We start from the raw sequence: 13,470 nt of genomic DNA on the forward strand, positions 1-13,470 counted from the left end.
GCTCAGTACAGAGATACGCAATGTAGTAAAAACAAGAGCTGGCAAAGATGAACTGACAGAAGGATCTGAGTGACTATGTAATAAGAAAGCTAAAGTGAACACAGTTAAGTATACAGCGACTCACATGGTAGAAAGCAACCCTAAAATTTCTAGAAAGTGACAGACACAAAGCATTCTATGATTCACAACTTTCATGGAACTATTTGTCATAAATTCAAAGTATCAGTTCAACACATGAAGTAGTTCAAAGCAGAATAAAGTAATCAAGAAAGCAAGACAGAATGAAACAGAAAACACTACTACAGAATCGTAGGGTCATTCAGCTCAGAAGGGACTGATTGTCTCTTGTTGAACCTGCTGCTCAAAGCAGAAGGTCACCTGTAAGATCAGACCAGGCTGCTCAGAGCTTTTTCCAGGCAAGTCTGAAAAGCCTTCAAGGTTCGACAGAGCTTGCACAGCCTCTCTGGTCAATGTCCACTACCTTACTGTCCTCACGGGGAAAAATGCTTCTTATACCCAGGCTGAATCTCTCTTACCTCAACTTACTCCCATTGTCCCTCATCCACCCAATACACACTGCTGTGAAAAGCCCAGCTCCATCTTGTCAATGTTCAGCTAATGCAGACCATCCCATAGCTTCCCAGATTGACTTTTTGGCTGGTCTGCGGTTAATCAGAAACCTCTTTGATTCTCCATGACCTTTCAAAGATGATAGACAGTGGCCTTGCTTTACCCCATTCTCTCAGCATCACTGATGCTGCTCAGTGCGTCCTGTGGAATTATATGAGTGAAGGTTCCTCATGTAACTTCTGAATCAATCCTTAACCACCGTTCTGAGTTCCTCCACCCCAACTAAGCACGGTCGACTGGGAGACCTCACTGGTGAAGACTAAGGAAAAGCAGGGCAGTGAGTACCTCAGCCTTATTTAAGCCTGCTGTCACTAAATCACCTGCTCTATTCAGCAAGAGAACCACGTTCTCCTTGCTCAGCCTTTTATGATTAGTGTAGCATCAAAACCTCTTCTTGTTACCCTAGACATCCCTTGTGGCACCAACTGTAGGTTAGCTTTAACTCTCCTAACACCATCCCTTCACACCTGGGCAACATTCCAAACTCCTCCTCAGTAGCCCCTCTCTGTTTCCAGATCCTGCACGCTGCTTGCTTGCATTGGAGCTTGGCAATGAGTTCCCTGAGCAGCAGAATGGACCCTTCTTGCAATTAGAGGATGCCGCCAGCTTTCGTGAGCTCCTCTGCTCTTCGGAGCTGCCTCCTATGGAATCCCAGATACCAATTTCCTGAAGAAGCCAAAGTCTGCTCTCCTGAACTCTAAGGTCTGTACCCTGCTACTCCTTCCACACTCCCATCAGGATCTTGAACTCCATTATTTCATGGTCACTGCAGTCAAGAGTACTCACATTACTGCATCTCCAGTCAGTTATCCCATTTTAGGGAACAGCAGACTCATCTGTGCATCACCCCTGGTTGGCCCATTAGTACTTGTATCAAGAAGGTGTCCCTCTCACTCTCCAGAAACCTGGTTTTCTTGTGTCCTGCTGTGTTGGACTTATAGCAGGTGTCAGGATGTTTAATAAAGTTCCCCGGGAGAACCACAGACTGTGATCCAGAGACTTCCTTGCCCTTAAAGAAAACTTTGTCCACATCCTCATCCTGAGGAGAGTGGTCTGTAACAGACTAACCAGGGTGGTACCTTTACCAGCCTCTCCTCTGATCCTGACCCACCAACTCTCATCTTAAACTACTATTTCATCCCACGCAGGTAGCACATACATTTGAGCTGCTCCTACATAAGCAAGGCAACGCCCTTGCTTGTCATCCCTACTTGTCTTCCCTGAAGAGCCTGTCTCTGTCCATCATACCACTTCATAAATCCATAGCCCACTCACACCTCAAGAACTTTCCTGGTCCCCTAACTAAACCACTACTAGAGCCTTGAGAACAACAAGGCAATTCAGGGGTTAGAACAGATTCTATACAGGCAACAACTCAGCAGTCAGCTTGGAAAAAGAGACCACTCATCTGTTGAAAGAGAGTACGACAGCAGTCCACAGAACTGTAATGGCAATCAACTTTTAACAGTCTTGTCCAACAGGAATCACAGAATGGTAGGGGTTGGAAGGGACCTCTGTGGGTCATCTAGTCCAACCCTCCTGCCAAAGCAGGGTCACCTACAGCAGGCTGCACAGGACCATGTCTAGGCAGGTCTTGAATATCTCCAGAGAAGGAGACTCCACAACCTCCCTGGGCAGCCTGTTCCAGGGCTCTGTCACCCTCAGAGGGAAGAAGTTCTTCCTCATGTTCAGACGGAACTTCCTATGTTTCAATTTGTGCCCGTTACCCCTTGTCCTGTCGCTGGGCACTACTGAAAAGAGTTTGGCCCCATCCTCCTGACACCCACCCTTGAGATATTTATAAGCATTTATAAGGTCTCCTCTCAGCCTTCTCTTCTTCAGGCTGAACAAGCCCAGCTCCCTCAGCCTTTCCTCATAGGACAGATGCTCCAGTCCCCTCATCATCCTCGCAGCCCTAAGACATGGCGGAGACATGGTGGCCACCACACAAAGCTTGTGGGAGCCAAGTTCCAAAAAAAACAAACAAGAACAAGGTGGTTCTTCATGCAATAGGGAGCACAACTGTGGAACTGATACCGAAAGGAGCCTATGGGTGCAAGAATTTTGCAAGGTTCAAGGGAGACAAGGACATAAAACAAAGGTCCACTGGGGATTACCAACTAAAACTGCAAAGCATCAAAAAAATCCCCAAAGATGAAAGCAGTTGGAGACTTGGGAGTATTTTAACAGAGCAGTACCATGTGTACTGTTTGTACTCCTCTGTAGGCATCCACTTTCAGAAATTGCTAGGCAGAACATCAATCCAAATGCACTCAGCTTGAAGTACAACAGCCATCACTACAAAAGTTACAATATTAGCTTACCTGAAGTGCTTCAACCTGACAGTAACTTGTTAAGAATGACTATTACATATTTTATTTGCTTCCTCTCAAAATGACAGACTACAAAAAGTTACAATATGCTGAATTTGCTTTTTGTAGACTGAAAATAAATTTCCCTCTATTGTACTCCAGTTTTACCCAGTTTTCTGTGGTTTCAAATGCTTTTCAATGTATCTACATATTATTTGCAGAAACATATACAGATTTAGAAATCAATTCTAAAAAAAGAATCTCTTAAAAGACAGATTCATAAAGTTTATGTACCATGAATTATCGATATTACATTAGATTTTACTAGAGAAGTTGCAGTATCTGTACTCATTTCCCTATTGACCGTACTTTAAAAAAAAAAAAAGGTAGCTTTTAATACAGCTACATATACACAACAGACCAAGAGCACACATACTGGCTGTATTAGGTAAAACAATCAATCCAGACAACTGCATCTATATCAGACCTTCACTTTCCTCATTCTCAAGTTTCCTTCCCTGTCAATTACTCCTCCTTTTACCCTACTCAGCTATTTCCTTGTAGCTATTCTAGTAAGCACTGCATGATTGAGTGTCTCATCTCCTCCACATACCTCCACTGCCAGCCACCTCTTTTCAGTTATTTGCATGCGTTCTGTTTAATATAAAATTATGTTCCACATCTGCAATCCAATTTTCACATGTTTTTAGGCATCCACAATTGTCATTGATATCAGCATGAGCTGCAGACACCCAGGATCTTCAGAGACTCAACTCCTTCCCTTCAACAACTTTTTAAATGAAACATTTCGAAGCTTCACTTAGTGAGGCTACAGTACTTTCTACACTTCAATCAGACTTATGGCTGAACATGTTAAGAGATGTAATAAGTAATTAATGCTCAAAAACATCTCATGCAGTGGCCTACACAATTCCCAGGAAAACAGGTATCTTAAGTTATCCACTTAAAATAAGGTAACTCGCCTCACGCTAAATACAATGAAGAGCGTACAAAGCTAATCGAAGATGGTGCTTACCTGAATGACAGCGCTAAACCAGCACGTGTTGCCAACATTCTTTAATCCTACTGGACAGTTGTCTTGCCGCTTTCGATCATAAGGGTTTGGAGAGTCACTCCATACCTCTGGATGCGTCCTCTTTAAACTTGCTTTATTTTCTGCAATACTGGCTTCCAGAACTCTTCGGGAACAGAAGGGAGGGAAAAAGGTGAGAAAAAGCAAAAAAAAAAGACATAGTAAAACACCTTCAGTTACTAACATAGACATCATAATTACATCATTCACTAACTTATTGTTGTCTAACTTGGTTTTAAATTTATATGCAATAATATGTCTTCAAAAGTAAGAGGCTATTTTACCTTTAGATATGTTACAGTAATTCCATTACCTTTTGGAAAACGGTATAACTGAGTCAGTGAATCTCCTGTGAGAGCTCTAGATACAAGAGCCATGTCTAAGTCATCACTTCTTTAAGAAACAGATTCAAACAGGATGGACAACGAAAAATTTTAGGCAGCACTATCAGTGCAGCACTTTCATCTGCAAATGCTCGTATCGGTATGCAAAGCACAAAGTCATCAATATCCACTTTACTGACAGGAAACCAAAGCTGGCTAGGCAACTTTTAAAAATGGAAGATGCTTTTTTAGTTTCCATTTTTGCAACTTATGCAACTGTATTTATCACTTCACATAGCAAGTAATTACTTTATGAGCCATGGAAAGCCATCTCCCCACAATTTTTCAAATGCCAGCCAAGTCAATTGTGCGCTTCAGTGACCACACTCTTTGCAGGAAACTATTCCTATGTGGTTTATGCTGAATGTCCATATTTCACATGACAGTAAGATGTGATGCGTATTATGCTCCCAAACTCAAGCTTCACTCAACACAGTACTTCTATATCAGCACGTATCCTTAACCTGGTTACAAAGAACACCTTAATGGTAATTTCTGGTAGCCACATATCTCAACAGAAAGATGAAGATGGATACATTCAGGTCATCTAACAACGGCTCTAATAAGCAAAACTGCCTGGCGTGTGCACTACTGACACAGTTACTATCCCCAACCATTTAGCCCAAGTATCATACAAAAGGCTGAGCTGCTATTGAACTACTCCGGTTGCCAAGCACAGGATCGCTTCAGCTGCCTGACAAGCACTGAAGTAGTCCGTGCAGCCTGAAGGGTTGCCCCCTTCGGTTCTAGACTCACTAAGCATCAAAGAAAGGCAGGTCTAGGTTGGTCTGTAAGTGGACTTACTAAAGGACAAAGTTTGAACGCCTTAGGAAAAAAAAAAAAAAAAACAAAGAAATGGGGGGGGGGTGTGAAAAAAAAATAACAAAAACCCCACCCCTCAGTTTCCTAACTGTAAATTTTTGTTTCAACTTATCCTCTTGTCAAAGTAAGAAAATGTAACTTACAAGATATACCAGAACTATGAAGCATTATATTAATTTACTGTAGATAGCTGCTTTGGGGGACATACTAATTTATTATTGCTACTTATTTTGAAAAAAATAGAAGCAATTCAGAATTTGAGCGCTCATTTGGTATAAATACCAATTTTGTACCAATATATCTCAGGAAGAACTCGAAACTTGTAATTTCCTAAGGATTAATCAATTTCTGACATTCTTTTTTTGACATACAACCTTGTAAATAGCAGATCTGTTTTCTGACTGGACAGCGAAAGACACTGAAAGGACAGGTATATAATCCTCTAATTCCTTCTGCTCTAACATCTCTTCTAACAATGTACAGGGATGGAACCTGACTCTTCAGTGGTAAAAGATTCTTAGACTAGCAATGATCATGGTATCTCCTAAGCAAACCCCAAAACATAAAGAAACAGCCAAATTCATTTCCCTTCTCATTGATACAATCCTTCAAAAGTGTTAGATGACCGGGGTGTCTCTGCTTTGAGAGTAAAAGTTACTTGATGGGGACATTAAAAATTAATTCAAAACAAATGTCATACTTAGATAATTTCTCATTTAAGCAGAACTACTAAACTCGTGTTTAAATTAAATTGAAGGGACCTTTAAAACTGATGGGAAGACCCTGACAGACTGGAATAAATTTAGAATGATGTTGTAACAGGACTACGATTCCTACTCCATACCACTTTTGTTTCAAGGAAGTAATCCAACTTTCTTTTTCCCTCTCAAGCTCAAGAATATTTCAAGATATTTCAGGATTCATATTCAGCAAAATACACATTTTCAAACTGAAACAGTTCCCTTGCCCCAACTGTATTACCATTTATCAACTTAATTACCTACTGAAATTTCTTCCTGTATTTGTTTTTGTATTTCTTTAGTGGGTAAGGGATCTCCTCATCTCTAGCTCCATCTGAAATCTATTTCCATGTCCTAAAAAAGTATTTGATTCTCAGAGTTTCACGATATTTGTCCTTATTTTCACTTCTAACTGTGCCTATCCTCAGACAGCACATGCAATAGCTGCACACCCTATGTGCCAAATTAATTTCCAGCCACAAAGACAGCTGTGATGCAAACTGAAATAAAAGTGAGCGTAGCAAACAGGAACCTAACGATCGGCTCAAGAGCTACATAAATAAATGGATTTACCAGCATAGTGAGTATACCTCTTACACTATAATGTTCACTATATTATATTCATACCAAGCACCCTCTTTGTGACCCTCGGAGACCACAGCAGCAGTCGCTACCAGCAGAGCCATGAGCTACCTGCAGAGTATGGCATGTCCCTAGCCTCACGAGACCGAAGGCTTCCCCACCTCCAAGCGCTGGAATATTGTTTGCAGGGAAGCTCTGGAGTGAGGGTTAGCTAATGCCAGGCTTGACATGGGACTTGAAAGCAGTGTTTTATTTCTCTCCGTAAAAAGCTGGGCATTGCCGAGCAGCTTTCCAGAGCTGCCTGCATGAGGCTAGCCAGACAATGCAATAAGCCTTGGGCAAAGTGGATCCACAGCACAAAAGTTCAGCCAAACCATGCTGAGGAAGCCCACTACACATGCTGCAGAAAAGCCCACTCTGGTAGGCTACTCAGCAAAAAGCACAAGGAAAAGTCTTTATACTGAGACTGTCTCATAGCTGGACATCCAGGAACACCCCTAACCCTACATCCCTTCCCAGTTTCACCCTTGACCTACACACACAACGCTCAGCCACAGTGCAGAGTCCCCAGCAGTTTCAATGACAGTGTTCAGAAAAAAAAAAGAAAAAGAAAAAATGTCTAGGGGTTGTGCACATCCTCATGTACTCACAGTACGATATGACTACTACCCCACGCAAAACACAGGCCAGCTAATTTCTCCTTTCAGTCATATCTTGCTAGCTTCCCCAGTGAAGCCCTATCTGGCCAGCCTAACGCTCCTTCAATCCACGAACTGTAACCTAAACAGGAGAAACTTTGTCATTTTAGGCAATACAGTGACCATGCACATTTCCCTGGGAGATTTAAAGAGAGAATAGTACAAAACTTTAAATGCACCACATGTAAGGTCTTCAGCTTGGACACTTGGACATTTCACCTGCACTCCTCTCAACACCTGTATCGTAATCAGATCTGTCCTCATTAAGTAGCAGCAGGCAATTACATTCTGGAAGACAAATTCTATGTGCATTACAACATTAATTACACAAGTCAAGAAATTCCATTAATGCTTCCTTGGAAACCTTAACAAAACCAGTGCAAATGAGGTTTCAAACCACTATGAATACCTTTGGACAACAATATCCTCCACACTAAAGACTATTTAAATATGCACACATCTTACATTATTAAAAATTAAAGATTACTATAGTTTAATTCGCTTATTATTAACTTCCTATTTGATTTCTGCTTTTATTTAGGGGGGGAAAAAAAAAGTAAATGGCTTCAGCTTGACTTGTTTACAACCACAGTGTTCTACTTTTCATTCTGAGAAGTCCTGCACAGATACCGTGCTTTCTATTGGAATGCCAACATTCTTCTGTGGGGTGTACACGACGAAGTGATTTTTCTATTAAAAAAAACATTCTTAAGTCCTGTACTTAAGGACAGTTCAGGTCACGAATTTAAGATTTCTGAACTTCCTGTATTTGTACAACTCTGACATAATTTGCCTTTAAATCAGGGTGTATCGTGGTATGTAACCGAGTTGATCTAATACACCAGTGCTGCATAAACCTTCAAGATTCTCACTCTTCTCTGTCTCCATTCACAAGCAAAGTCCCCTTTCCCTTTCTTGTGCCATGATATAAGTCTTTTAGCGAGTATTTTTATATGGCTTTGGGAGATGAATTCATGCAACCAAATGCTCCAAAGAATACTACAGCAAGTATAGAAGACGTGGTACAGTGTGCAGGCCATACTCCCCTTGGTAGCAACAAGCTCTTAACTTGGCACATGCTATTGTGTGTAATTTTGCCATCAAATATAAATCTTTTTCATCAGAAGACCAACATTTTTCCTGATTGTCTATATGTCTTTGTATACACAGGGAAAAAAAGGCATATTTTACAATTTTCTACAACCAGAAAAAAATATACCATAATTTAACTACAGTGTGTTTATGATACTTAGTTATGGGCTAAGGCAGGTAATCTCAAAAAGGGCTTTTTAGTCCAAAAAGTGAAAACAAAGTCCACAGGACAAAACCTAAAGCTTTGAGGCTCTCAAGCAGTGAGCACAGCAGAAACAATCAAAGCTTGGGGAAGGGAAAAAAAGGGAAAAAGATTTCCATATCCAGAAATAGGTCCATCTTGCTGAGTGCCTGCCTTAAACACACCTCTCTAATTACAACAACTCTGTCCTTCAAAAAGGAACACGCAAGACCTGAACTCCCACACAACCCTACCCTCAGGCCTAGTTCAAGTCCCAAATATTTTATAATTATATCTTTATTTACATATAAACACACACACCGTACAAAAAGTTACTGTAAAATCTGATCAAGTTAACTTACAGACTGCTATCACATTCAAATTGAGAACGTTAAGTTCATAAAACTTTAAACCAAGAAGTGAAATTCACTCAAAGCTTATAAATCCTATTTGTTAAATATGTTAATAACATACTTATCAGCTAAAATACAGAAGCTGCTCTTAGTATACTCAAGGCAAAGAATTACTACTCTCTCTCTCATCTCAGCCTTAGCACAGAAGTAAGAAAATGTTATTTGAAAGTGAACACTGCAAAAATAAACAGGACAAGGAATGTATTAGCTTATTAATTATATTTTGTTTTCATTGCTTTTTACCTGATACACAAGAGAAACTTTTTGGTTTAGATCCTATTTAAATATGACCATATATCCTCTATCTCCATCCACTTCCTCAATATTTAAACAAATACATCAACATGAAACATACCATTAAATCCTAGCCCACACATAATAGACTATTTTCCAGTGCAGAACATACAATATATTCAAGCAACATCCTGAAGCCAGGCATATCAGTAGCACAAGTGACAGTAAACAAGTTATTCTTTGTTAAATTAAAAGTTAAAAAAAAAAAGCAATACAGGCCAATCTCCAACTCTTTAATTTAATTTCTGCTTTATATAAGTTGTTCGTTTACCTGCTAATGGCTTGCTCCTCATCTGTTATTCCAGTCTCCCTGAATGCCCTGTTTGATTCCTCCAAACTCAAGGCAATTGCCCTCTGAAGATCATCTTTATCATCTCCAGTGAGATCAATCACATCTGAAAAGCAAAACTATCTTTCTCAAAATTAAAAGTGAAACAGAACGAAAGGCAAGTCTTACTGTAGAGGAGAGAGAGCCCACGCGGATTGCTGAACGCCATTCCAGTCCATCCCTTCTGTGCCCTGCACTCTTCCAACCACTAACCCTGTAAGCAGCTCCCTTCCGCCTCCAAGCCGGATAAAAACCTCAGCAGCTTGCTCCTTGCTAAGATATGATGGGCAATAGTCTTCCTTCCTCCTAATGATCTTAAGTTTCACAAAACTGTGGGACAAATTTAGCAAGCCATGGTTTCTGAAAGCCCTCTTAAAGCAACACACTTCAATGTATTACTACAGCTACTGTAATCAGTTGTTCCTGGGAACACACGATGAAGACAACCTTCTCTTAAAAAGGATACCTTAACCGAGCATAGTTGTTTTTCTCTCCTCATGGAGAAACACGTGCGGAGTTTTCCCAATACAGCCCCAAATTCTACAAGTATTTCTGTGCACTGGTCAGCCAAATACTTTCAGGTGGTTTCATAACATGTGGGAGATTTCCTTACTTAACCTAATTCTTCTCTATTCTGTCTGTGCATTCCTCTTCTGCATGTATTTAAATACAACTTCTGTCTACCTGAAGAATCCCATCTCAACAGGAGAAATAAGAAAACAAATACTGAAGGCAAAATGAGGATCCATACTTGGACACGTAGGGGCGGGACGGGCTACTGACTGGGTAACGAAGGTGAGAACAACCTATTTCTGCCTTCCTCTCCAGCTCCCATTACCTCAATAATTAGATACTAGCATTCCCCATAAACCTTGCTGTTTCCTGAGGGTAGCGACTGCACTCCCGCTCCTGAGTAAGGAGGGATTTCACTACCCACATCACACCATGACACCAATCATCCCCCCCCACATCGGGCACAGCCACACCTTCAGAGCAGCCCAGGCCAACAGGAATGTCCATCAACTGCCCATTCAGAATAGCCAAGGTAGTTGGTGATCATGATTTCAAAGGCCTAAAATCTCCTTTTGCAAGTCAGTCAGACAGAGAGGGGAAAGTGCAAGAGATACTTTTATGTGCAATATTAGAGAGACACGCACACGGAGCACTGGCTGCTTTCAGCCTCCCTCCTCCAAGGCCAAAATTTACCCAAAGAGCTACGAAAGGGACTGCTCTCCAGCCTGGGGTTTGGGCACAGAAGCTAAAAGACTCTCGAAGAAAGAGACACAGATTTGAAACTGATGATTGCTCACAAAGAGAGAGAGAGAGAGAGAGATGCCTATCTGCATTTCTCCTTCCACAGGCCAGCTCAACTACTCACAGCCAAAGAGCTTCTCCGTCTCGCTTCTGACTTTTCTCCCGGATGGGCTGACTCACTGTAGAGACAGCTTCTTCTGTTTCCCTGGGCTTACTTGTCCGTGACATTTCTCATTGGATCAAAATAAAACACTGAATTTAGGATACAAATATCATTGTCATAGCTGTGTACAAACAGAAAGTGGGATGACTTGTCCTCACAGAAAGCTGAAACTGAACAGAAGTTGTAAAAGCCACTTCCCTGTTAACACCAGCATCTTCAAAAACTAGTTTTCAACTTAGCCTTGTTTCCCCCAAATAAAGATGGTTGAATTTCTGTTTTATTTAGTGAGCCTTTAAAGGAAGCACTCTTACCTGTAAAGCAAACTGGGCAATCTGTCATGACCTGTAAGTATGGAAAAACGCTATGACCACAAAAGCAGTACTTCCTTATTTTATTCTTCTGTCTTTTCTAGTCAGCTCAGATCTTCCAGCATATCAGAAGGATACTTCAATTCAGATGCCTGAAATTCTCCTTCAGAAGTACTAAAGCAATTCAAAAGAACCACCAGCAGAAGTCTCACCCAGAGGAGTTTTGATATATGAGCTGCCAAGTTGAGAACAATGTAATTTGGGCTAAAAATAATACCACAGCCTGGGTCACATGCAAGCATGGTTCTCTTCTACAGCCTGGACAGAGCAGGAGAAAGGCTAGAAAGGTCAACAGCGATTAAATGATCCCGTGATACACACACTACCTATTACACTCTAAAATGTGGTGTATTTTCTACCCTTTTGCAGGTAGACGCATACAAGCACTTCACCTCCACTGGAGACGAGTTGTTTTTCTCAAAGTAGTAATGGGAGTCACAACCGAATATGAAGGAAGCCTCAATCCAGCAGCCACACATGGTGACAGAGAAGCATGGGATTACTCCAGTAACTTACTTAACAGACAGGAGTATTCCTTTAGATAGTCTCTAGTCAGGTAAGAGCAATGAAATTCTTGCACAACAATAAAGAAGAAAGTTAGACTGAGAAGTAAGTTCCTTTATATGGTGAGTATTTTCCAGAAGAGAACTCATAACCTAGCTGACAGTTATGTGGTTAACAAAAGCTCCCACTGTTACACAAAAGTCTATCAAGGTCAACTCCAATTCACACCTGCATTAAATTATTCAACTTGTTTGCATCTCCCTAGCTCCTTAATCTGTACTAATCTATACCACCACCCTACATGCTCAGAAGTTTATGATCTATCATATTACCAGTGATTACATCACTTTAATATTAAAACTCCAAATCTTTGACTTCTGCTTGCTTTCAGAAAGCAGATCAACACAACAGTTTTCTTTGGTATGCAAGGGATTTGGAGCAGACAATACAGGATTCTCTTTAGAAATGCTGTTTTCACGTATACATGGTTCCTGATCGGCATGAATAAAGACAATACAGTGAAGACCTGCTGCCAGATACTACCACCACACGTGGAATGGTGCGATTGATTTATGTCACGGAGGGTTTACCTAGCATAACATGTCAGAAAAATGCAGTTCTAAATAACGGCTGATCCATGATAACCTACTCCATGCAAGCTTTTAGTTTGTAGCAAATGTAAAATAAAAATGTTTTGGAGATTTAAGCTAATGTGTTTTAGCTCATGTTTTCTGCACTTGCAGGAGGTCCAAGGTCTTTTTCCGCATCTCAGCTGACACAGTAACTCATTAAGCTGCAACAGCTCACGTATGACTCGAACCCTAGATCACAGGTTTATAAAGCGGAGATCTCAATAGAAGTCATAATAGAAGGGGAACAGTCTGAGACTAAACTCCTCTTTTAAAAAAAAAATCAGCTTGTCTGCACAGTTTGCATTCCTGACAGTTGGTAATAGATTATACAAATGTACGTATACTCCAACAAATTAATGTAGATTTTTTGTTTTGTTTTAAAATATCTTCATGCTTTGTAAATTCTTACATGGGCATTTTTTACTTTTTTTTTTTAAATAAAAAGCTGTCAAATTTTCATGCAGTTATTCTACAAGTATGATCACTTTGCCTTCTCTCACAGTCATTACTAAATTCAACACTAACTTGGTTCTGAAATACTTTTTTCACTTCAATTTTATAGTGTTAATACAAACCTAAACTGTTTATTTTATAGCAATTAGTAGTGGAATTCATTCATGAAACTGATCTACTGAAGTGTCCTACCTGACCAACTGATTTCTGTGCTCACGGTCTGAGGTTGGGGGGGGGGGGGGGGAGGAAGCTGACTTTTACCCAAAGTGTTTGAGACACACATGAGTTTCCTGTGTTAGGCTGAAGGATGAATTTCATAAAGGTATTAAGAACAATTTAAGAATAATACCACTTCTACAAATCTATAGTTACCTGACTTTAATTTACATATGCCGATTTTGTATTACTCCTCTCATTCAGACCACAGAATGCTTTAGTTCTCACTGGCTCATCCTCACAAGCGTACTTCTTATTGTATATCTTACAGCCTTCGAAAATGCAAACATTCTTAACTAAGTCATGACTACT

At 40.5% G+C, this 13,470-nt stretch overlaps 1 protein-coding gene across 3 annotated transcripts in view; it reads right to left on the reverse strand.

The window, feature by feature from the left end:
- Positions 1 to 13,470, reverse strand: part of USP25 (ubiquitin specific peptidase 25) — a 95,449-nt gene that overhangs the window by 53,400 nt on the left and 28,579 nt on the right. For all 3 annotated transcript variants that reach the window (XM_075433721.1, XM_075433707.1, XM_075433715.1), the window contains exons 4-5: positions 9,512 to 9,635; positions 3,979 to 4,141 (exon numbers count right to left, since the gene is read on the reverse strand). In XM_075433721.1, coding sequence (XP_075289836.1) covers positions 3,979 to 4,141; positions 9,512 to 9,635 — 287 coding nt within the window. The remainder of the gene's footprint in view (positions 1 to 3,978; positions 4,142 to 9,511; positions 9,636 to 13,470) is intronic.

The sequence above is a fragment of the Opisthocomus hoazin genome, chromosome 1 (assembly GCF_030867145.1).
Source record: "Opisthocomus hoazin isolate bOpiHoa1 chromosome 1, bOpiHoa1.hap1, whole genome shotgun sequence".
Lineage (NCBI taxonomy): Eukaryota > Metazoa > Chordata > Aves > Opisthocomiformes > Opisthocomidae > Opisthocomus > Opisthocomus hoazin.